General features: G+C 45.0%; 1 protein-coding gene across 1 annotated transcript; it reads left to right on the top strand.

The window, feature by feature from the left end:
• Positions 1-20,478: 20,478 nt before the first annotated feature.
• LOC123441185 (kinetochore protein SPC25 homolog) lies at positions 20,479-23,305 on the top strand. Its single transcript, XM_045117687.1, has 8 exons — positions 20,479-20,840; positions 21,080-21,145; positions 21,315-21,461; positions 21,758-21,865; positions 21,948-22,037; positions 22,126-22,248; positions 22,589-22,812; positions 22,935-23,305. The coding sequence occupies exons 1-8, from the start codon at positions 20,657-20,659 to the stop codon at positions 22,959-22,961; spliced, it is 969 nt and encodes a 322-aa protein (XP_044973622.1). The 5' UTR covers positions 20,479-20,656; the 3' UTR covers positions 22,962-23,305.
• Positions 23,306-23,632: the final 327 nt, after the last annotated feature.

Raw genomic sequence — 23,632 nt, 5'->3', positions numbered from 1 at the left:
ACATATCCATTCGAATTGCTTCATATGGATTTATTTGGACCTACTCACTATGCCACACTAACCAATGCAGCATCTTTATATGGCTTCGTCATAGTTGATGATTATTCCAGATATACTTGGGTGCATATCATAGTGTATAAAACTGAAGTGCAGGAAATCTTCAAACGATTTTCTTCAAGGGCCTCGACGAACTTTGGCATGAGGATCAAACACATCAGGAGTGATAATGGAACCGAGTTCAAAAACACTGGTCTTGATGATTATCTTGATGAACTTGGTATTACTCACGAATTGTCTGCTCCTTATACTCCTCAGCAGAATGGTGTCGTCGAAAGGAAGAACAGGACTCTGGTTGAAATGGCAAGAACTATGCTTGAAGAATATCAGACTCCTCGTCGCTTTTGGCCTGAAGCAATCAACACAGCATGCCATATCATCAACAGGGTATATCTTCACAAATTCCTCAAGAAAACCTCATATGAACTCCTCACTGACAAGAAACCCAATGTAAGTTATTTCAAAGTCTTCGGTGCAAAATGCTAGATTAGAGATCCTCACCATAGCTCAAATTTTGCACCTAAGGCACATGAAGGTTTTATGCTCGGTTATGGAAAGGACTCGCACACTTACACATTCTTCAACAACTATCACAACAAAGTTGTTGAGACTGTAGATGTGCGGTTCGATGAAACTAATGGCTCGCAAAGAGAGCAATTGCCTTCTGATCCAGATAAGCTGTCTCTTGAGGAAGCAATAAAGCTTAAGCCTACTGAAGACATTGTCCCCACTGAGGAAATTGATGAAGAAACAATTCCCATCGCTAATAAAAACCAAGAAGATGCTCCTGAGGAAATTGCACCAGCACCAGTTCCTCGGCCCAGACAAAATCCTCAACCAGCTCATCCGAGGATTGCAAACGAAGTAGAAATTGACAAAATCCTCAACGACATCAACGCGCCAGGTCCTCTCACTCGCTCAAAAGCTTCACACTTAGTTAACTTTTGTGGGCATTTTTCCTTTGTATCCATCACAGAACCCTCAAAAGTTGCTGAGGCTTTTCTGGAACCGGAGTGGATCCAAGCTATGCAAGACGAACTTCTTCAATTCAAGCTGAATGACGTATGGGAGCTCGTCAAACGACCAGATCCTCGCAAGCACAACATCATCGGCACCAAGTGGATTTTCCGAAACAAGCAAGATGAGGACGGTCAAGTGGTGAGGAACAAGGCACGACTTGTAGCCCAAGGCTACACCCAAGTTGAAGGAATAGATTTCGATGAAACTTTTCCACCTGTTGCTAGACTTGAAGCTATTCGAATAGTACTTGCTTATGCTAATCATCATAACATCACCTTATATCAAATGGATGTGAAAAGTGCATTCCTCAATGGTAAGCTTGAGGAAGAAGTATATGTTGCTCAGCCCCCAGGTTTTGAGGATCCAAAGAATCCAGACAAAGTCTTCAGACTAAAAAAGGCTCTATATGGTCTCAAGCAAGCCCCTCGGGCATGGTATGATACATTGAAGGAATTCCTCATGAAGAAAGGCTTCAAACCTGGTTCACTCGATCCAACTCTTTTCACAAAATCCTATGATAATGAGTTGTTTGTATGTCAAATATATGTTGATGATATCATATTTGGTTGTACTGACAAAAGATACAGTGATGAATTTGCCTAAATGATGAGTGAAGAATATCAGATGTCCATGATGGGGGAGCTGAAATTCTTCTTAGGTCTTCAAATTCGTCAACAAAGCAATGGTATCTTCATATCACAGGAGAAATACCTCAAGGATGTTCTGAGGAAATTCGACATGCACGAATGCAAAGGTGCCAAGACTCCGATGCCTACCAACGGTCACCTCGGCACTGATGAAAATGGTAAAGATTTCGATCAGCAGTTATACCGTTCTATGATTGGCTCTTTATTGTATCTATGTGCATCTAGGCCAGATATAATGCTTAGTGTTTGCATGTGTGCACGTTTTCAAGCAAAACCGAAGGAATCACACCATAAGGCTGTGAAACATATTCTTCGATACTTAGCTCACACACCAACACTAGGATTATGGTATCCCAAGGGCTCCAATCTTCATCTGGTAGGGTATTCTGATTCAGACTATGCTGGTGACCGTGTGGATCGCAAGTCAACTTCTGGCACATGCCATTTCCTCGGAAGATCACTAGTTTGCTGGTCCTCAAAGAAGCAGAACTGCGTATCACTCTCCACTGCCGAAGCTGAGTACATTGCAGCTGGTTCTTGCTGTGCTCAATTGCTGTGGATGAAGCAAACCCTCAAGGATTACGGCATCAACATGAAGAATGTGCCTCTCTACTGTGACAATGAGAGTGCTATCAAGATTGCATACAACCCAGTATAGCACTTGAAGACCAAGCACATCCAGATTCGTCATCATTTTCTTCGGGACCATGTCCTCAAGGGCAATATCCTCATCGACCATGTGGAGACTGATGATCAACTGGCAGATATCTTCACTAAGCCCTTGGATGAGAAAAGGTTTTGCAAGTTGCGGTGTGAGCTAAATATCTTAGAATCTTCAAATGTTTTGTAAAAACATGCACACATCCTAACACTTATGCAAAGTTGATGACTTAGATGTGCAACACATGATGAAACGATTTTCTTCAACTGATGAAGAAAGTCACTCTGAATGTGAAGAAATTAACGAAGAAATTGATTCTCAGGGCCCTACGACAATTGTATGCGGCGTCTGTAATCAACATTCTTATATGGTGGGTAACGCCACCGCCCAATGTGAAATTCCTCAAGTTGATTTTCTTCAAATGATCAATTTCCTCCCAATGCATTTTTCTTCAAAACAGTTGTTCTTCATTGTGATGATCTATTACAAAATCTTCAAAAACACTTGATGACTTTCATTTGCCTAGGTAGACTTTCTAGTCCTCAACAACATTCACTTATTGCTCATTCTTCAAGTTGATGTTTCTGCTAAGTGAATGTGATCGGACCCTACTTTCCCTCTATGCTATACTTATCCAGTCTATTCAATTCTTCATATGCGTTCTACTTGAAACTTTGTTCAAAATCCTCACTAAATCCTTGTCAGCTGATGATTTTGTAACGAAAATCCTCAAATCTTCAAAAATTGTTTTCTTTAAAGGCACAGTAACTGAACCCCCACTTCCCACGATCGGATAACCATGATCTCCACTATCTCCACCGCATCGTACGAGAGCTACACGTGTCCTGCGGAGACGTAGAGGTAGGGGCTATTTGGTCCAAAACTTTCGCGTCAAACAGTAACTTTTGGGCTATAAATATGTCCTTATTCCCTTCGGTATCCTCTTCTTCGCCTCATCGCTCTCCTGCCACATCACACTCCACCGAACCCTAGCGCCACCGCTGGTAGTCTTGTCGCCGGTGAGGAAGAGCTTCATTGCCTCGACATCTTCGTCGCCAGAATCACGCCGGAGTCGGACCATATTCGTCCGCCGCCGTCGTAGACGTACTCTGCCGCCAAGTTAGGGTGCATTGGACACTCGAAAGAAGAGCCTCTCCAACACTACTTTATGTGTTCTTCGTACGCACCTTCCAGGGTAAATATATCCCATTATTACAGTAGATTAGATCTGAAATTTTACATCTTCTATGTGAAATCTGTTTTTCCTCAAGATACGATGCGCACACGATTCCTCAAACACTACCTATCACCACAATCATTGATGAACTAGCTAAGCATCTAAGATTTTCACGAGATTCCTCAATTGTGCGAATTTTCGGATCTGTACAACTCTGGAACCCAAGAACAGTATGCTTAGGCAAATTCCTCAAGCACTGGTTATATTCCTCAAACTGTCAAACTTTTTCATTTTCTTCAAATCTGAGAACGCATATGACCTCTCCAAATTCCTCGCAACTATACTCTGTTCACAGGTACACACATGTCAGCTGATGAATCTCCCGGTTCTCATCACATTAACTCATTTGCAGCGTTTCTGGAAAAAACTCTTCAAGGCTCATCAGAATCCTCAAGAGTTCAAAATCATCAGCAAAATCCTCAACTGAAGAAAATGGAGGAAGACAGAAAACAGAAGGGAGGAAAGAAGCTTGAGCAAAACACAACTATTGATATACCTGAGGACATTTACTTGGACTATTGCACGCTTGATGAACATGAGACAATGGCCAAGAGAAAAATACGGCTGCAGAAGATTGAACGCCGATGGGCGAAGGAATGGAAGGAGTACAGGTTTGTGACTCCCAAATATGCGAAGAAATTCGCTTTGAAGCCTCCTGGCAGAAGGGCCCCACTTGAGGATCATCAAGTAGCACATCCATCAAGCCTCAAGACCATTGATGACTATCCAGATGAAAAGGAAAAGCATCTAGCCAAGCTCAAAAGGCAAGCAGAAGCTGCCGTGTGGAAATTCAATGAATCCTCAGCGGCTGCCTCCGGTGCTGCTCATTCCTCAACTGCAGAAACCTCAGGCTCAGAGATTCCTCAAACACAGTATGTGCCATCAAAGCAAAGGGCTCCAAAGCCTCAAGAGAAGTCTGCTCAGGCTTCTGTCACAAAACCCTCAACTCCAAAACCCTCAGCTCCAAAACCCTCATTACCAAAACCTTCAACACTAAAACCATCAGCGCCAAAACCCTCTGCACCAATCTCCTCAGCAACAAAATCCTCAGCTCCACCTCCAAAGCCTCAAGAGAAACCAGTACAGAAGCATGTCGTGAAACCTATGACCGCCAGCTCCAGCTCCTCACTCCCAGCTGCAACTAGCTCGGAGACAAAGTCTTCAACACCACTTGTGAAGACTTTGGCAACTACTGAACGTCCACCTCTGCCCAGCCCGAGCAAAATCATCGCAGTCCCGTCTGCATCAGAGGGAAGTGATGATTATGATGATGAAACCCTGCAAGCCATTATCAGAAACAAGCAAGAAAGGGTAGCACAAGCATCAGACAGTGCTATTCCTCTGGCCATGGACCCCAAGGTCCTCCTAGACTACATCAATATATGGTATGAGGACCCAAACACTCCCATTGATGATTTGAAACTTCCTCCTGGCATCAGCCACATGGTGGCCACCTTCATAAATGAAGCCAAGTGGAAAGAACAGCAGGCCAGGCAGGCAAAGGTTGCAAAGGCAAAAAAGGAGAAATTCCTTAGGCAGAATCTCCTCAAGCTGACTCCTGATGCCCTGGTGTCAACCCAGGCAGAGTTGCAAGTATTGACTGACAAGTATGACAAGCTATCAGATCGCAAAAGCATCAAGCGCAATTTCATCAAGCTAGCCACTAGTGCTGTTGATGACTACAACAAGAGAACCGCACCACTAGCACCAACTCCTCAGCCCTTGGTTGAGTAGCGAGCAGATGCATCTCCTGATGAGGAGGAAACTCCTCAAGCTGAGGAAGAACACCAAGAGCGCCGTGTTGATGAACCGGCCATTGAAGAAATCATCACGGAAACTGCAACTGATGAAATATCAACCACTGATGAGACTGCTCCTGATCCAGCTGCTTCATCAAAGCAAGCTGATGACTCTGTTCCAGCTGGTTCCTCACTACCAGCTGAAGAATCTGCAGAAAGAACACCTTCACCAAAAGCTTCAAAGGTGAAGAAGATAATTCCATCTGCATCAGACGTGAAGAAAACAAGGGCTGCTGAAAAGGAAGCAAAGAAGAGAAAAGCCTCCTCAGCAATAGAAGAGACAGAGGCAAAGCGCCTCAAAGAAACTGAAGAAACTGCTCCTGTGGATCCAGTGCCTCTAAATGTCGCCCTTCATATGAGATGGTCGTCATTGATGACCCAACTACAAGGGCAGATGATGAAATGAAGGATGTCTCCTCTGAGGAACACACTGATGAGGAAATCCAGATTGATGACAGTCCTCAACCTCTTATTCCTCAGACAGAGACTGCTCAAGCATCAGCTGCACTAGCTGATGAAACTGCTTCTGCCACAAAGCCAGCTGAAGAAAAACAAGCTGAGAAAATGTACATTATGAGCAGACTCCTCAAGATGAGGAACAGGCTGACCCAACTCCTCCAAATGAGAAAGAAGCAGAAATTCCTCAGCCTGAGGCTCAGCCAGAGCAAGCATCATCTCCCCAGCAAGAAGTACCAGCTGATGAAATTCCTCACCTTGAGGAAAATGCTGAAGAAAATGTACCCGCCCAAGACAATGAATTCATTGTGCTCAACCCAGAGACTGCCATTGTTGTCTCCTCCCCCATTCCTCAGCAAAATCTTAAGCCAGTTCAGCGCCAACCATTCTCCAAGCGTCCAAAGTTTCAGAAAGAAGATTTATTTGAAGAACGCATGTATTTCATCGGAGAGAACCCTTATGACAAGCCTCAAATGAGGCATCTGAAGTTTTGGACAAGAACTCAGATGAACTACTATTCCTGTGTGCTCTGTGGACGCAACAAGATATTCCAGCACAGGCACATTCCTCATGTTGAGCTTGAAGCAATACCCTGCCTGGAACCAGTCCTCAATGTACTCCACGATGCAGGTTTGCTCCCTATGTGCTCAGACATATCAGACTGGAATAGTGAGCTTATTCTTCAGTTCTATGCCACTCTGCACATATCTGGCAACGCTGATGACATCAACACTTGGGTGTTTGACTGGATGTCCCAAAATACTCACTACAAAGCTCCTGCTTCTGAACTCCTCAGAGAACTGCCCATACCAATTCCCTCAGATGGGGCAGTGAAGCTTTATGGTGAGCGTGAGCTGCCAAATGGTATGATGGAAGTCCTCATGAAGCCTTTGGCTGCAGGCAAACCCTCAAGAACAGCCTTCCTCGTCCATGAGCTCAAGTACACACCCCGGTCTGTCTACAGAATCCTCTGCAGTGTGCTCGCACCAATCAAAGGCCATGACGATGAAGAAGATGTTGTAGGCCTCATGAAGAATATCTTCTTCAACATCATTCACGGTATTCCTATTAATATCCATGATTTCTTCTTGAGGACTTTGGCCGACAATGCCATGTGCCCCTATGATCACAAGATATATGCCCCGTGGATCATGAGATTCATCAGGACAAGGACAGGCATCAACTTCCACGCTGATTTCCAAAACCACATGGGTTATATGCCTCCTATCCGGGTCAACAAGAAGACTTTCGAGCCCATCGAAGGAAAAAGGAAAATTTGTGATTGAAGAAGGCAGCAGGCCCCTTGATGGCCAGTTCAAAGAGCCAGAAGCATATTCTTCATGGGACGATACTGAGACTCATCCAGCAAGCCCGGTTCCTCCTCGCGTGCTGAACACCAGAGAGTTCCTCCTCAGTCTTCACCAGAAGGTGGATCGCAACCACAAATGGGTCAAACGCCAGTTTGGTGCCATTGTGAAAACCCTCACTGAAACTCAGAACTCGGTGAAGATTAATCATCACTATCTGCATGAGGTTTCGATCGCACCTGGGCTACACTTGCACATCTGAAGACTCAGACTGAGCTTGAAGAAATGGACTTTGAGCGAGACTTTGACTCGTCGTGGCCTCCCAAGAGGAAGTTCAGGCCCATTCCAGTGCCAGACCTTGAAGACATCTCCTTTTCTTCATTCCGCACTGCTGAATCTGATGAGGAACAACTCGACACAGCAACCGGCCCAAGGAAGAAGACTACCCCCAAGAAGCGTCACGGCTCTTCATCAACCGCCAAGAAATGAAGTCTTCACGGGCGTTAGTCCTCAGTTTGTCCCTTTTTGTCACTTGATGACAAAGGGGGAGAAACTCGAGAGTTAGTCTTCAAGCGGGATATTTTTTGGGGCCTATGAACTATATTTAAGTTACAAACTCTTGGCTCTTCTGAAGTTTTTATGTAATGAGTTGTAACTTAAGCCCGATGGTACTCTAACGCTTTTGAACGTTTTTCTTCGCATGCTTATTCCTCAAAGTTTTAATGCACGCATGCTGGAATTCGTCAGATACCATTTGCCATCATGCATCTGTTGGAATTATGCCCTAGAGGCAATGATAAATATAGTTATTATTATAATTCTTGTATCAAGATAATAGTTTATTATCCATGCTATAATTGTATTGAATGAAGACTCATTTACATGTGTGGATACCTAGACAAAACACCGTCCCTAGCATGCCTCTAGTTGGCTAGCCAGTTGATCGATGATAGTCAGTGTCTTCTGATTATGAACAAGGTGTTGTTGCTCGATAACTGGATCACGTCATTGGGAGAATCATGTGATGGACTAGACCCAAACTAATAGACGTAGCATGTTGATCGTTTCATTCTGTTGCTACTGTTTTCTGCGTGTCAAGTATTTATTCCAATGACCATGAGACCATATAACTCACTGACACCGGAGGAATGCTTTGTGTGTATCAAACGTCGCAACGTAACTGGGTGACTATAAAGATGCTCTGCAGGTATCTCCGAAGGTGTTAGTTGAGTTAGTATGGATCAAGAATGGGATTTGTCACTCCGTGTGACGGAGAGGTATCTCGGGGCCCACTCGGTAATACAACATCACACACAAGCCTTGCAAGCAATGTAACTTAGTGTAAGTTGCGGGATCTTGTATTACGGAAAGAGTAAAGAGACTTGCCGGTAAACGAGATTGAAATAGGTATGCGGATACTGACGATCGAATCTCGGGCAAGTAACATACCGAAGGACAAAGGGAATGACATTCGGGATTGTACGAATCCTTGGCACTGAGGTTCAAACGATAAGATCTTCGTAGAATATGTAGGATCCAATATGGGCATCCAGGTCCCGCTATTGGATATTGACCGAGGAGTCTCTCGGGTCATGTCTACATAGTTCTCGAACCCGCAGGGTCTGCACACTTAAGGTTCGACGTTGTTTTATGCGTATTTGAGTTGTATGGTTGGTTACCGAATGTTGTTAGGAGTCCCGGATGAGATCACGGACGTCACGAGGGTTTCCGGAATGGTCCGGAAATGAAGATTGATATATAGGATGACCTCATTTGATTACCGGAAGGTTTTCGGAGTTACCGGGAATGTACCGGGAATGACGAATGGGTTCCGGGAGTTCACCGGGGGGGGGGGGGGGGAACCCACCCCGGGGAAGCCCATAGGCCTTGGGGGAGACACACCAGCCCTTAGTGGGCTGGTGGGACAGCCCACAAGTGCCCTATGCACCAAGGAGAAGAAAATCAAGAGAGAGAAAAAAAGGAGGAGGTGGGAAGGAATGGGGACTCCCTCCCACCAAACCTAGTCCAACTCGGTTTGGGGGGGAGAGTCCTCCCCCTTGGACTCGGCCGACCCCCTTGGGGCTCCTTGAGCCCCAAGGCAAGGACCCCTCCCTCCCACCTATATATACGGAGGTTTTAGGGCTGATTTGAGACGACTTTTCCACGGCAGCCCGACCACATACCTCCACGGTTTTTCCTCTAGATCGCGTTTCTGCGGAGCTCGGGTGGAGCCCTGCTGAGACAAGGTCATCACCAACCTCCGGAGCACCGTCACGCTGCCGGAGAACTCTTCTACCTCTCCATCTCTCTTGCTGGATCAAGAAGGCCGAGATCATCGTCGAGCTGTACGTGTGCTGAACGCGGAGGTGCCGTCCATTCGGTACTAGATCGTGGGACTGATCGCGGGATTGTTCGCGGGGCGGATCGAGGGACGTGAGGACGTTCCACTACATCAACCGCGTTCTCTAACGCTTCTGCTGTACGATCTACAAGGGTACGTAGATCACTCATCCCCTCTCGTAGATGGACATCACCATGATAGGTCTTCGTGCGCATAGGAAAATTTTTGTTTCCCATGCGACGTTCCCCTACAGTGGCATCATGAGCTAGGTTCATGCGTAGATGTCTTCTCGATTAGAACACAAAAGTTTTTGCGGGCGGTGATGTGCGTTTTGCTGCCCTCCTTAGTCTTTTCTTGATTCCGCGGTATTGTTGGATTGAAGCGGCTTGGACCGACATTACTCGTACGCTTACGAGAGACTGGTTTCATCGTTACGAGTAACCCCCTTTGCTCAAAGATTACTGGCAAGTGACGGTTTCTCCAACTTTACTTGAATCGGATTTGACCTAGGAGGTCCTTGGATGAGGTTAAATAGCAACTCATATATCTCCGTTGTGGTGTTTGCGTAAGTAAGATGCGATCCTACTAGATGCCCTTGGTCACCACGTAAAACATGCAACAACAAAATTAGAGGACGTCTAACTTGTTTTTGCAGGGTATGCTTGTGATGTGATATGGCCAACGATGTGATGTGATATATTGGATGTATGAGATGATCATGTTGTAATAGAAATATCGACTTGCACGTCGATGGTACGGCAACCGGCAGGAGCCATAGGGTTGTCTTTATACTAACGTTTGTGCTTGCAGATGCGTTTACTATTTTGCTAGGATGTAGCTTTGGTAGTAATAGCATTAGTAGCACAACAACCCCGATGGCAACACGTTGATGGATGATCATGGTGTGGCGCCGGTGACAAGAAGATCATGCCGGTGCTTTGGTGATGGAGATCAAGAAGCACGTGATGATGGCCATATCATGTCACTTATGAATTGCATGTGATGTTAATCCTTTTATGCACCTTATTTTGCTTAGAACGACGGTAGCATTATGAGGTGATCTCTCACTAAAATTTCAAGACGAAATTGTGTTCTCCCCGACTATGCACCGTTGCTACAGTTCGTCGTTTAGAGACACCACGTGATGATCGGGTGTGATAGACTCAACGTTCACATACAACGGGTGCAAAACAGTTGCGCACGCAGAACACTCGGGTTAAGCTTGACGAGCCTAGCATGTGCAGACATGGCCTCGGAACACATGAGACCGAAAGGTCGATCATGAATCATATAGTTGATATGATTAGCATAGGGATGCTTACCACTGAAACTATACTCAACTCACGTGATGATCGGACTTGGGATGGTATAAGTGGATCATGAACCACTCAAATGACTAGAGAGATGTACTTCTTGAGTGGGAGTTTAGCATATAATTTGATTAAGTTGAACTATAATTATCTTGAACATAGTCTAAAGTCCACTTTGAATATATTTGTGTTGTAGATCATGTCTCACGCAACAGTCATCCTGAATTTTAATACGTTCCTAGAGAAAGCTAAGTTGAAAGATGATGGAAGCAACTTTGTAGACTGGGCTCGTAATCTTAAGCTAATCTTACAAGCTGGGAAGAAGGATTATGTCCTTAATGTTGCGCTAGGAGATGAACCACCCGCTACGGCTGATCAGGATGTTAAGAACGCTTGGTTAGCACGTAAGGAGGACTACTCAATAGTTCAATGTGCAGTCTTGTATGGCTTAGAACCGGGACTTCAACGTCGCTTTGAGCGTCATGGAGCATTTGAGATGTTCCAGGAGTTGGAGTTTATCTTTCAGAAGAACGCCCGGATCGAGAGGTATGAGACCTCAGATAAATTCTATGCTTGCAAGATGGAGGAAAACTCATCTGTCAGTGAACATGTGCTCAAAATGTCTGGGTACTCAAACCGTCTAGCTGAGCTGGGGATTGAACTCCCGCAAGAAGCTATCACTGACAGAATCCTTCAATCACTGCCGCCAAGCTATAAAGGCTTTGTGTTGAACTACAACATGCAAGGGATGAACAAATCTCCCGGCGAGTTGTTTGCGATGTTGAAAGTCGCAGAGTCTGAACTCCGTAAAGAGCATCAAGTGTTGATGGTGAATAAGACCACTAGTTTCAAGAGAAACGGCAAAGGCAAAAAGGGCAATTCGAAGAAGAGCGGCAAGCCTGTTGCCAATCCGCCGAAGAAACCCAAGGCTGGACCTAAGCCTGAAACGGAGTGTTACTATTGCAAGGGTATGGGTCACTGGAAGCGCAATTGCCCCAAGTATCTGGCAGATAAGAAGGCGGCCAAAGAAAAATCAGGTATATTTGATATACATGTTATTGATGTGTACTTAACCGGCTCTCGTAGTAGTGCCTGGGTATTCGATACCGGTTCTGTTGCTCATATTTGCAACTCGAAACAGGAACTGCGGAATAGACGAAGGCTGGCGAAAGATGAAGTGACGATGCGCGTAGGAAATGGTTCCAAGGTTGATGCAATCGCCGTCGGCACAGTGTCACTTCAGCTACCGTCAGGATTAGTGATGAACTTAAATCATTGTTATTTAGTGCCTGCGTTGAGCATGAACATTATATCTGGATCTTGTTTATTGCGAGACGGTTACTCTTTTAAGTCAGAGAATAATGGTTGTTCTATTTCTATGAGTAACATCTTTTATGGTCATGCACCGAATGTGAGAGGATTGTTCATATTGAATCTTGATAGCGATACGCATATACATAACATTGAGACCAAAAGAGTTAGAGTAAACAATGATAGCGCCATATTTTTGTGGCACTGCCGCTTGGGTCATATTGGTGTAAAGCGCATGAAGAAACTCCATGCTGATGGACTTTTGGAGTCACTTGACTTTGATTCACTTGACACGTGCGAACCATGCCTCATGGGCAAGATGACTAAGACTCCGTTCTCCGGAACAATGGAGCGTGCAAGTGACTTATTGGAAATCATACATACCGATGTGTGTGGTCCAATGAGCGTGGAGGCACGCGGCGGATATCGTTATTTTCTCATCTTCACTGACGATTTGAGTAGGTATGGTTATGTCTACTTGATGAAGCACAAGTCTGAAACATTTGAAAGTTCAAGCAATTTCAGAGTGAAGTGGAAAATCATCGTAACAAGAAGATCAAGTTCCTACGGTCTAATCGTGGGGGTGAATATCTGAGTTTCGAGTTTGGTGATCACTTAAGAAAATGTGGAATTGTTTCACAGTTGACACCGCCTGGAATACCACAACGTAATGGTGTGTCCGAACGTCGTAATCGTACTTTGTTAGAGATGGTGCGATCTATGATGTCTCTTACTTATTTGTCGTTATCATTTTGGGGTTATGCATTAGAAACAGCTGCATTCACTTTAAATAGGGCACCATCAAAATCCGTTGAGACAACACCATACGAACTGTGGTATGTCAAAAGGCCAAAGTTGTCGTTTCTTAAAGTTTGGGGATGTGATGCTTATGTCAAAAAGCTTCAGCCTGAAAAGCTGGAACCCAAAGCGGAAAAGTGCGTCTTCATAGGTTACCCAAAAGAGACAGTTGGGTACACCTTCTATCTCAAATCCGAGGGCAAAGTGTTTGTTGCTAAAAATGGAGCTTTTCTCGAGAAGGAGTTTCTCTCGAGAGAATTGAGTGGGAGGAAGATAGAACTTGACGAGGTTGTCGAACCTCTCATCCCTCTGGATGGTGGCGCAGGGCAAGGGGAAACCTCTGTCGTTGCGACGTCGGTTGAGGAGGAAGTTAATGATGATGATCATGAAACTCCGGTTCAAGTTTCTGTCGAACCACGCAGGTCGACGAGACCACGTGCTGCTCCAGAGTGGTACGGTAATCCCGTCTTGTCAATCATGTTGTTGGACAACAATGAACCTGCAAATTATGAAGAAGCAATGGTGGGCCCAGATTCCAACAAATGGCTGGAAGCCATGAAATCCGAGATAGGATCCATGTATGAGAACAAAGTGTGGACTTTGGAGGTACTGCCTGAGGGCCGCAAGGCTATTCAGAACAAATGGATCTTTAAGAAGAAGACGGACGCTGACGATAATGTGACCGTTTATAAAGCTCGACTTGTGGCAAAGGGTTTTTCACAAGTTCCAGGAGTTGACTACGATGAGACTTTCTCACCCGTAGCGATGCTTAAGTCCGTCAGAATCATGTTAGCAATAGCTGCATTTTTCGATTATGAAATCTGGCAGATGGATGTCAAAACAGCGTTCCTTAACGGTTTCCTTAAGGAAGAATTGTATATGATGCAACCCGAAGGTTTTGTCGATCCTAAGAATGCTAACAAGGTGTGCAAGCTCCAGCGATCCATTTATGGACTGGTGCAAGCATCTCGGAGTTGGAACAAACGCTTTGATGAGGTGATCAAAGCATTTGGGTTTATACAAGTGGTTGGAGAATCTTGTATTTACAAGAAAGTGAGTGGGAGCTCTGTGGCGTTTCTAATATTATATGTGGATGACATATTACTGATTGGAATCAACGTAGAGCTTTTGGAGAGCATAAAAGGTTACTTGAATAAAAGTTTCTCTATGAAGGACCTAGGAGAAGCTGCTTACATTCTAGGCATTAAGATCTATAGGGATAGATCAAAACGCCTGATAGGACTTTCCTAAAGCACATACCTTGATAAAGTTTTGAAAAGGTTCAAAATGGAACAGTCCAAGAAAGGGTTCTTGCCAGTTTTACAAGGTACAAGATTGAGTAAGACTCAGTGCCCAGCAACTGATGAAGATAGAGAGCATATGCGCTCCGTCCCCTATGCTTCAGCCATAGGTTCTATCATGTATGCGATGCTGTGCACTAGACCGGATGTTAGCCTCGCCATAAGTATGGCAGGTAGGTTCCAGAGTAATCCAGGAGTGGATCACTGGACAGCGGTCAAGAATATCCTGAAGTACCTGAAAAGGACTAAGGAGATGTTTCTCGTGTACGGAGGTGACGAAGAGCTCGCCGTAAAAGGTTACGTCGATGCAAGCTTTGACACAGATCCGGACGACTCTAATTCGCAAACCGGATACGTATTTATTCTTAATGGGGGTGCAGTAAGCTGGTGCAGTTCCAAGCAAAGCGTCGTAGCAGATTCTACATATGAAGCGGAGTACATGGCTGCCTCAGAGGCGGCTAAGGAGGGTATCTGGATGAAGCAGTTCATGACGGATCTTGGAGTGGTGCCAAGCGCACTGAATCCAATAACCTTGTTCTGTGACAACACTGGTGCCATTGCCTTAGCAAAGGAACCACGGTTTCACAAGAAGACCAGACACATCAAACGACGCTTCAACCTCATTCGCGACTACGTCGAGGAAGAGGACGTAAATATATGCAAAGTGCACACGGATCTGAATGTAGCGGACCCGCTGACTAAACCTCTTCCACGGCCAAAACATGATCGACACCAGAACTGTATGGGTGTTAGATTCATTACAATGTAATTCACATGGTGATGTGAGGGCTAGATTATTGACTCTAGTGCAAGTGGGAGACTGTTGGAATTATGCCCTAGAGGCAATGATAAATATAGTTATTATTATAATTCCTGTATCAAGATAATAGTTTATTATCCATGCTATAATTGTATTGAATGAAGACTCATTTACATGTGTGGATACATAGACAAAACACCGTCCCTAGCATGCCTCTAGTTGGCTAGCCAGTTGATCGATGATAGTCAGTGTCTTCTGATTATGAACAAGGTGTTGTTGCTCGATAACTGGATCACGTCATTGGGAGAATCACGTGATGGACTAGACCCAAACTAATAGAAGTAGCATGTTGATCGTGTCATTTTGTTGCTACTGTTTTCTGCGTGTCAAGTATTTATTCCTATGACCATGAGACCATATAACTCACTGACACCGGAGGAATGCTTTGTGTGTATCAAACGTCGCAACGTAACTGGGTGACTATAAAGATGCTCTGCAGGTATCTCCGAAGGTGTTAGTTGAGTTAGTATGGATCAAGACTGGGATTTGTCACTCCGTGTGACGGAGAGGTATCTCGGGGCCCACTCGGTAATACAACATCACACACAAGCCTTGCAAGCAATGTAACTTAGTGTAAGTTGCGGGATCTTGTATTACGGAACGAGTAAAGAGACTTGCCGGTAAACGAGATTGAAATAGGTATGCGGATACTGACGATCGAATCTCGGGCAAGTAACATACCGAAGGACAAAGGGAATGACATACGGGATTATACGAATCCTTGGCACTGAGGTTCAAACGATAAGATCTTCGTAGAATATGTAGGATCCAATATGGGCATCCAGGTCCCGCTATTGGATATTGACCGAGGAGTCTCTCGGGTCATGTCTACATAGTTCTCGAACCCGCAGGGTCTGCACACTTAAGGTTCGACGTTGTTTTATGCGTATTTGAGTTGTATGGTTGGTTACCGAATGTTGTTCGGAGTCCCGGATGAGATCACGGACGTCACGAGGGTTTCCGGAATGGTCCGGAAACGAAGATTGATATATAGGATGACCTCATTTGATTACCGGAAGGTTTTCGGAGTTACCGGAAATGTACCGGGAATGACGAATGGGTTCCGGGAGTTCACCGGGGGGGGGGGGGGCAACCCACCCCGGAAAAGCCCATAGGCCTTGGGGGAGACACACCAGCCCTTAGTGGGCTGGTGGGACAGCCCACAAGTGCCCTATGCGCCAAGGAGAAGAAAATCAAGAGAGAAAAAAAAAGGAGGAGGTGGGAAGGAAGGGGGACTCCCTCCCACCAAACCTAGTCCAACTCGGTTTGGGGGGGGGGGAGAGTCCTCCCCCTTGGACTCGGCCGACCCCCTTGGGGCTCCTTGAGCCCCAAGGCAAGGCCCCCTCCCTGCCACCTATGTATACGGAGGTTTTAGGGCTGATTTGAGACGACTTTTCCACGGCAGCCCGAGCACATACCTCCACGGTTTTTCCTCTAGATCGCGTTTCTGCGGAGCTCGGGCGGAGCCCTGCTGAGACAAGGTAATCACCAACCTCCGGAGCGCCGTCACGCTGCCGGAGAACTCTTCTACCTCTCCGTCTCTCTTGCTGGATCAAGAAGGCCGAGATCATCGTCGAGCTGTACGTGTGCTGAACGCGGAGGTGCCGTCCGTTCGGTACTAGATCGTGGGACTGATCGCGGGATTGTTCGCGGGGCGGATCGAGGGACGTGAGGACGTTCCACTACATCAACCGCGTTCTCTAACGCTTCTGCTGTACGATCTACAAGGGTACGTAGATCACTCATCCCCTCTCGTAGATGGACATCACCATGATAGGTCTTCGTGCGCGTAGGAAATTTTTTGTTTCCCATGCGACGTTCCCCTACAGCATCTTCATTTTCTTCATATGATCTGTTATATGTATGCATGATTTACAAGACTCAGGGAGAGATCTCCATGATATAAATCATCAATGTGCATCTGCTATAAAAGCAAAATCCTCAAGGTATGCACATCTTCAGGGGGAGTCTCTCTGAATCTTGTTCTCAAATTCCTCAAAAGAGTATTTACACTTCATATTTTTGATCCCTGTTGAAGACTTAACCTAATTGTCATCAACCACCAAAAAGGGGGAGATTGTAAGTGCATCTAGTGCCCCTTAGTGATTTTGGTGGTTTGAAGACTTATAGGTTAAGTATCTAATGTGTTTATAAGTGTACACATGATCTATAAGCCATTGAGGAGTTTGAGATATTTTAAGAATATCAACCCCTAAAAATGTATATCTTCAGTTGAAGAAATTGGTCTGAAGCTGAAGAAATGAATCGCGAGGAATCTGCAATGAAATTGATATTCCTCATGAAGATACTGATATTCAGAAGACCGGTGGTTCCTGAAGAAAATCATTCTGAAGAAATTGAAGCGTGAAGATTTACGTTTTCTGTTTTACTTTCTTCGCATTTGATGAATTGGAACACCGTACTGTTAAAGGGGGTCAAAGTAACACTATGGAATGGATTTCCTCATGATGCTCAACCCAAGCCTAATCCTACCAAAAGCCTCAAGTGAGGAATATGAGTGACATGAGGACTCTCACAGTTGAGGGTCCCGACCGTTTCGATAACCACGCCAAGTCACCGGTCTTATCCACTCCAACGGTCATATTATTTAAGGGCATAAATAGCCACCCCCACAACCACTAGCTGGTTGGCTACTCCATTAGAAACTGACACTTGTCATAAGAGCAATCCAATTTCCTCAGAGCCTTCGAGAGTAATTCATCAGTGAGGAAATATACCACGCACCGAAACCACAAACCAAACCTAGTGATTGAGCATCACTGAAGAAGTTGTTCCTGTGTGGGACTGAAGCCTTTTACCTTTGAGGACCGTGCATCCTCCAGACGGTTAGGCGTCATGGTCTAGAGCAATCCAGCAGTCAATTGTGGATCGCCGGGTGACCAAATTTGTGAGGGTTTGGAAGTCTGCCCTGAAGACTTACCACGAGTGTTGGGCGAGTACTGTGTGTCCTTAGCTCAAGGAGAATACGGTAGGGACTGTGTGTCCTGGGACTGGGTGTCCTTTGGTTTCAATACCAAGCCGCTCCAAACCAGATGTACAACTGTCGCAACAGTTGGAACTGGGTCATCAACGACTGTCTTCTCTGAGAATCGGGTTCTAATTCCTCAACTCTTTACTTTCTCTGTATTATGTGTTGATGACTTTCACTGTGACTGTTTGAAGAATTTGCTGAAGACTTTCTCTGAATTTCCTCAACCCCAAATTCTTCACAATAGTTAAGCATCATCTGTATTCTGCGTGCCTGCTTATTGTGCAATCTGTTTTCACATTCTTCACTCTGAAATACTGCTGGTGTGAACGTTTGCACGTCTGATCCTTTACTGTTTTCGCTGTAAGTTAGTCATCAGTGAGGAATTTCCTCAAAAGGAATTTCCTGAGTGGTGAAATTCTAAAAATCTCCTATTCACCCCCCCTCTAGTCGATATAACGCACTTTTAAAAACCTTGACACGACAATTCACACGAAGATTTATCCCAAAACAATCTTCAGATGAAACACGTTACATGTTCTCAAATGCTTTATGGGAGGCAATGTAGCCTTCAGTGGAGCTGGTCATGGTGTGGAGGCGGGGTGCTCGCGGCCCCTGAGTGGTTTTGTCCACGAAGGCGGCCGAAACGAATCCAAGCGAAGACTAGATTTTGGACTTCATTGTTTTCCTTATCCTTCTTAATGAAAAAACATTTTTTAACAAATCTGGAGGGCAGGCTTAAGCATGTACCTTAGATTTGTTGTTGACGGCAACACATGATGACTTTAATTTGATGATGCTTCTTAAGTACCGATTTGAAACTCCACGTGAAAAACCAAGGTCTGATCCTAATTGATTTTATCTGCCAACACATTTTTCTTTTGCATCATCATTTTGTTGAAGCCACTGCTATAAATTGCTCATACTTGATCTTGAGAAAAAATAATCTAAGATTTGGCCTTTGGTCGCTAGATCTGGCAACAACGGCATTTGAGCGCCATTCTCCTCCTTATTGTTGGATAACCTTTCTTATTGTATTTGTGATCTTAGGAGACGGTTCGTGCGGATTTGGTTGCTTTTGTAGCTTGTTCATCAAATTGCTTTAGAGTTTTTTCCTTTTTTCTTTTAATCCCCAAAGGCATAGCTTCGGTCTTGTATGACGTCATTGCTATTTTCAGGCTTGATTTTTCTGCTTGTGCATTGGTATTGGTAGTGTGCGTCTTAATTATGCAGAGATTGGATATGTGCACATAGAAAGTACAAGTGTGCATTTCACTTTCTGAGAAGTAGATATGTGCTTCATGCTTGGTTGAACTTTTATGTAGCGAGTTGGTTGATCCAGGCCCAGCTTCCTAGGACATTTCCTTGTGTTATGCATGATCTGGGTGTATTTTAGTGCTTTTTAGTTGATGGTAGTTCGTTTGAGTTGTAACTTGGATGTTGTATGCTTCATTTTCAATAAAATGGGGCAGAGGGGCAACCCCTTTCTTTAAAAAAAAAAGATATGTGCTTCACGTGCACCGTGAATGCTTCACGTCGATGCACAACTCCAAAAATGAGTGCAGAAAAAAAAAGGTTGAAAAACTCCAAGACGTGTGTACTCTTTGTTCTAAAATATACTCCATCCGTTCCTAAATATAAGTCTTTTAAGATATTTTACTAGGAGTCTACATACGAATCAAAATGATTGAACCTACACTCTAAAGTATGTCTATATACATCCGTATGTAGTCCACGAATAAAACCTCTGTATAGACTTATATTTAGGAACGGAGGGAGTATATAGGATGTATTATTAATTTTTGAAATTATAAGTAGTTCTTCCTTTTTCCTCAGAAGCCCAGACAATGTAGCACATATTCTGGGCCTGGATCCAATCGCCCATCCCACCTAAGGCCTCATTTGGTTAAGGGGGATTGAAAAGGTTTTGAGAGGAAAATCCCCGGGAGGGCCAGAAACCCCACAGATCCTCGGGCGCCCATTTGGTAGGAGGGGTTTGCTTAGCCCAATCCTCTCCGTTCCCCTTCAATCCCTTTCTATCCATGTGTTTCAAAATTCTTCTTGAGGGACTAGTGGAAGCAAAGCCCCGGGGATTTGAGAGGATTGGATGGAACAAAGGGATTCACCCAATCCCCTAAAATCCCTCCCTCTCAAAACCTCTTCAGTCCCCCTTAACCAAACGAGGCCTAAGGGCTTGTTCGGTTAATCCCAGCAAAGAAGGAATTGAAGAGGATTGGAGGGCATTGAAGTGAAATTTAACTTGTAGGGGATTTAATCTCTTTCAATCCCCATTAAACCCTTTTAATTCGAAAGGAACCGAACAAGGCCTAAAGCTGGCACGCCACGCGCTGAATTGGCCGTGCGAGGCACGATTAGCACGAACCGGGCCGGGCCGGGCCGGCTCTTCTCACCATTCCTCCGACCAGTGTAGGGAAAAAACAATCACAAAATTGGGAACGAGCCGAGAGGCCAAATTTTGAACCGAGTCCGTTCCTCTCCGACCCCCCGACCTCACCGCCGGCAGCATTAGATCAGCCTGCGCGTCCGGCTCCGGTGTCCCCCGCCACAGATACGCTCGTATCCGAAGCCGGCGACGGAGGCCATGGAAGGGGACCGCGCGGGAGGACCCGCGGCCGCGGATCTGAGCCGGGACATGGCGGCGGCGAGGGCGGCGTGCGAGCGGCGGATCGCGCAGGGCCGCGAGCGCATCGCGGCGGCCGCGTCCGCCTTCCGCGGGGACATCCTCTCCGCCCGCTCGCTCGCCAGCGGCAGCGTCGCGCACCGAGGTACGCGCATCCCCCCGTCGCCCCTCTTCCTTTTCCGTTTCCCTTTGGGGAACTCGCCGGTCGTCTTCCGTGCTGGTCGACGCGCACGCTGAGTACCAGCCGTTCAGTTTACTTCATGGTGGGGTGCCTTGAAATTCTTGCCTAGTTTTCCCACACTCGATCCGGTTGAACCTGCGAATCTATGATTGATTTCTCAACTTTTAATGCTGATGAAAGATGGTCTCCTTCTGTGATGGCAGACAAACTCGACAGCCTAAAGGATCAGCTCAGGGTGCTCCAGGCAGCTCTGGCAGAGGCTCTCTCCAGTAAGCAACTCTGCACCCGTGGAATGTACTCTGAGTGCTTCTTTTTGCTATCAGTGGTTCTGTCCATGAACCATGTGGCCAGTGTTTGATTTCACGCTGGTCATCTGTCCTTTGTCCTCTCCCGCATTTCATCCAAACACTGAAATCTTGTCAACTATCTCCTCTGCAGCCCAACTGAAGAAAGAATCAGAATGTGAGCTAACCAGGGAATCCATCTCGAACGCCACTGCAACCAACGAGCAGCTCAGGAGCCTGGTCGTGGAACAGAGGGCTAGGAGAGATGAGTTTGCAAAAGTCATAGCACATCAGCGTGAAGGTAAAAAAAATCACAATCTAAATCATGCTTCTGGTACAATAGTTTAGAGTATTCACAGTATTATCCGACCCGTAAGGTCTAAACCCAACAGGGAATTATAAGTGCGCGAGCCTGGTTTAAAGATACGAGTCCAAAATAGTCCAGTCTGAGGGGTTCTTTTCAACTCCTAGCTCCAATATATTCTGCCCTGTTATGCCGACGCCAACATTATGTTTTTGCTTGAATATTTTTATTTTATTTGGCTATGCTGAATCTGGAATCTACATGCCTTGATTTATATTTATTTTTGATGGCAGCTATCGAAGCTCTTGAAGCTAATGTTGACGTGGTGGGAAAAAAGAACCTGGACGAAGCTATCATGTGGTACAATAAATTTCTTGGTTTTCGAGTTATTGCAGGGGAAGGTAATCACTGTTTCCATAACGTGTTCCTTTAAGTAAGCTTCAGGCCATAACACGTGGCATTTCTTCTCTTCTGTGTGTGAAGGGGTTACATTTGTCTTCAATAAAGTTGACAAGCAAAGACCTGATGATGAGTATTCGTTTTGCATAAAAGTAAATAACGACGAGTACAGCTGTGAGTTACAATTTTCTGACCTGAGCTGTCTAATATTCATACTGTTTGAAATGTATAGTCATCAAAGTTCTCATTTTCTTTATAACAGTAATTCAGTGTACTCCATTAATAAAAGACACTGAAGAATTGGTGAAGGATTTGAACCGCACTAACGATCTCTCCAAGTTCGTTAAAATCATGAGAGCAAGATTCCAAGCGGCTGCAATCAAAGGTATTCCATGTTTCTGTACAGAACTGTATCGAGTCCATTTTCCCTGAAACGCCAGTTAATTGAGTTTTGCAGTGTTTCCCCCAAGGTTAGCTCTGTTATTTGTCTTAATTGGCTGAGTGTCGAGATGAACCATCTGATGTAGCAAAACATTACGATGCCTTGGGTGCTTTCTCATAATGAGTAATACTGAACATGGTTCACGGTAGCTCTGTTGAAAAATGGGCTGTGTAGCTTATGAGCTATGCAACTCTTTGTTCCGCACTACCACGTGGAGTTGTAAATGTGCTGCATATTCCTTTCTTATACCATTTATAGAGAGTTCTGCTTGTACTGTCGGCAGGGGTTCATCCTGCAACTTCATTGTGCTCAGACACATCATCCACAACAATGTCATCACCACCGGTCACATCAGTTGATACCACAAGTGAAGGCACCACCAATCAAAGCCATTCCCGAAGCCGTTTCAAGAATCAAGATATGTGTGCAGAGAGAGGGGCCCCTCCCCGATCAATCGCATCTCCCCTTATGTCGGGATCTAGCACGCGTCGCTCCCCACGCCTTGCGGTAAGTACACTATGTCACCTGTAGGCACACTGCTAGCTGTTTGTTATTATCGTTTACACTCTGTTGAGAACAGCAAAATAGCAATCGTGCTGATGTATGGAGATGGGTTTTTTCATTCACAGGCTGCTGCTACAGGGAGTATACATTAAGCAATAGACGAAAATCCACTTGGGTGGCACCATGTGATGCGGTTTGGTTGTGTCACAGTTTAGACGGCCCTCATCGAGCAAATTCTGAGTTAGACAAACTGAACATGAACGAAAATAAGCAGTGGGCAGTGTACTTGGTAGACAAAGAGAGTTCCATCTCGAACTCGTCATCCATCTGTAGCTTCTGTTCCCCTCAACCTGACCTCAGTGCTTCATATTAATCTGTACTGTAGAGTGAAGCATCTAGCGTTGCAGTTGTAGGCAGCTTGGATTTGGTCCTTGCCATGCCATTGTGGGTGATGTATAATACTCCTATATTGTAATTTTATCAAGTGTTAGCAGTAGCCCATGGCATCTTATATATAGCAAAAGGGACTTACCAAGGCCAGTAATAGTACAACCAAAAAACCCAAAAAAGCCCTGATCCATGCAAAATAATTGGTTGGATGGTTATAGACATGAATAACAAGGCTATTTTTTTTTAAATAATGCATTTTCTTTATTAAAATCGACAAATAATAGAGTGAGGCGTTTTGGCTCCTGGGCTCATCTGCATCCATGCTGAATATTTTCTTAAACAAATGCTAGAAAAATTCAAAAAAATCCAACTTTCCTTTTATCATAGTAGAGAATTTGATGCGTGATGTTGACTCCAAATTTTAAATTATTTG

This window comes from Hordeum vulgare, chromosome 3H (assembly GCF_904849725.1).
Source record: "Hordeum vulgare subsp. vulgare chromosome 3H, MorexV3_pseudomolecules_assembly, whole genome shotgun sequence".
Lineage (NCBI taxonomy): Eukaryota > Viridiplantae > Streptophyta > Magnoliopsida > Poales > Poaceae > Hordeum > Hordeum vulgare.
Note: the sequence above shows the minus strand (reverse complement) of the source record. Positions and strands in the feature narration are given on the sequence as shown.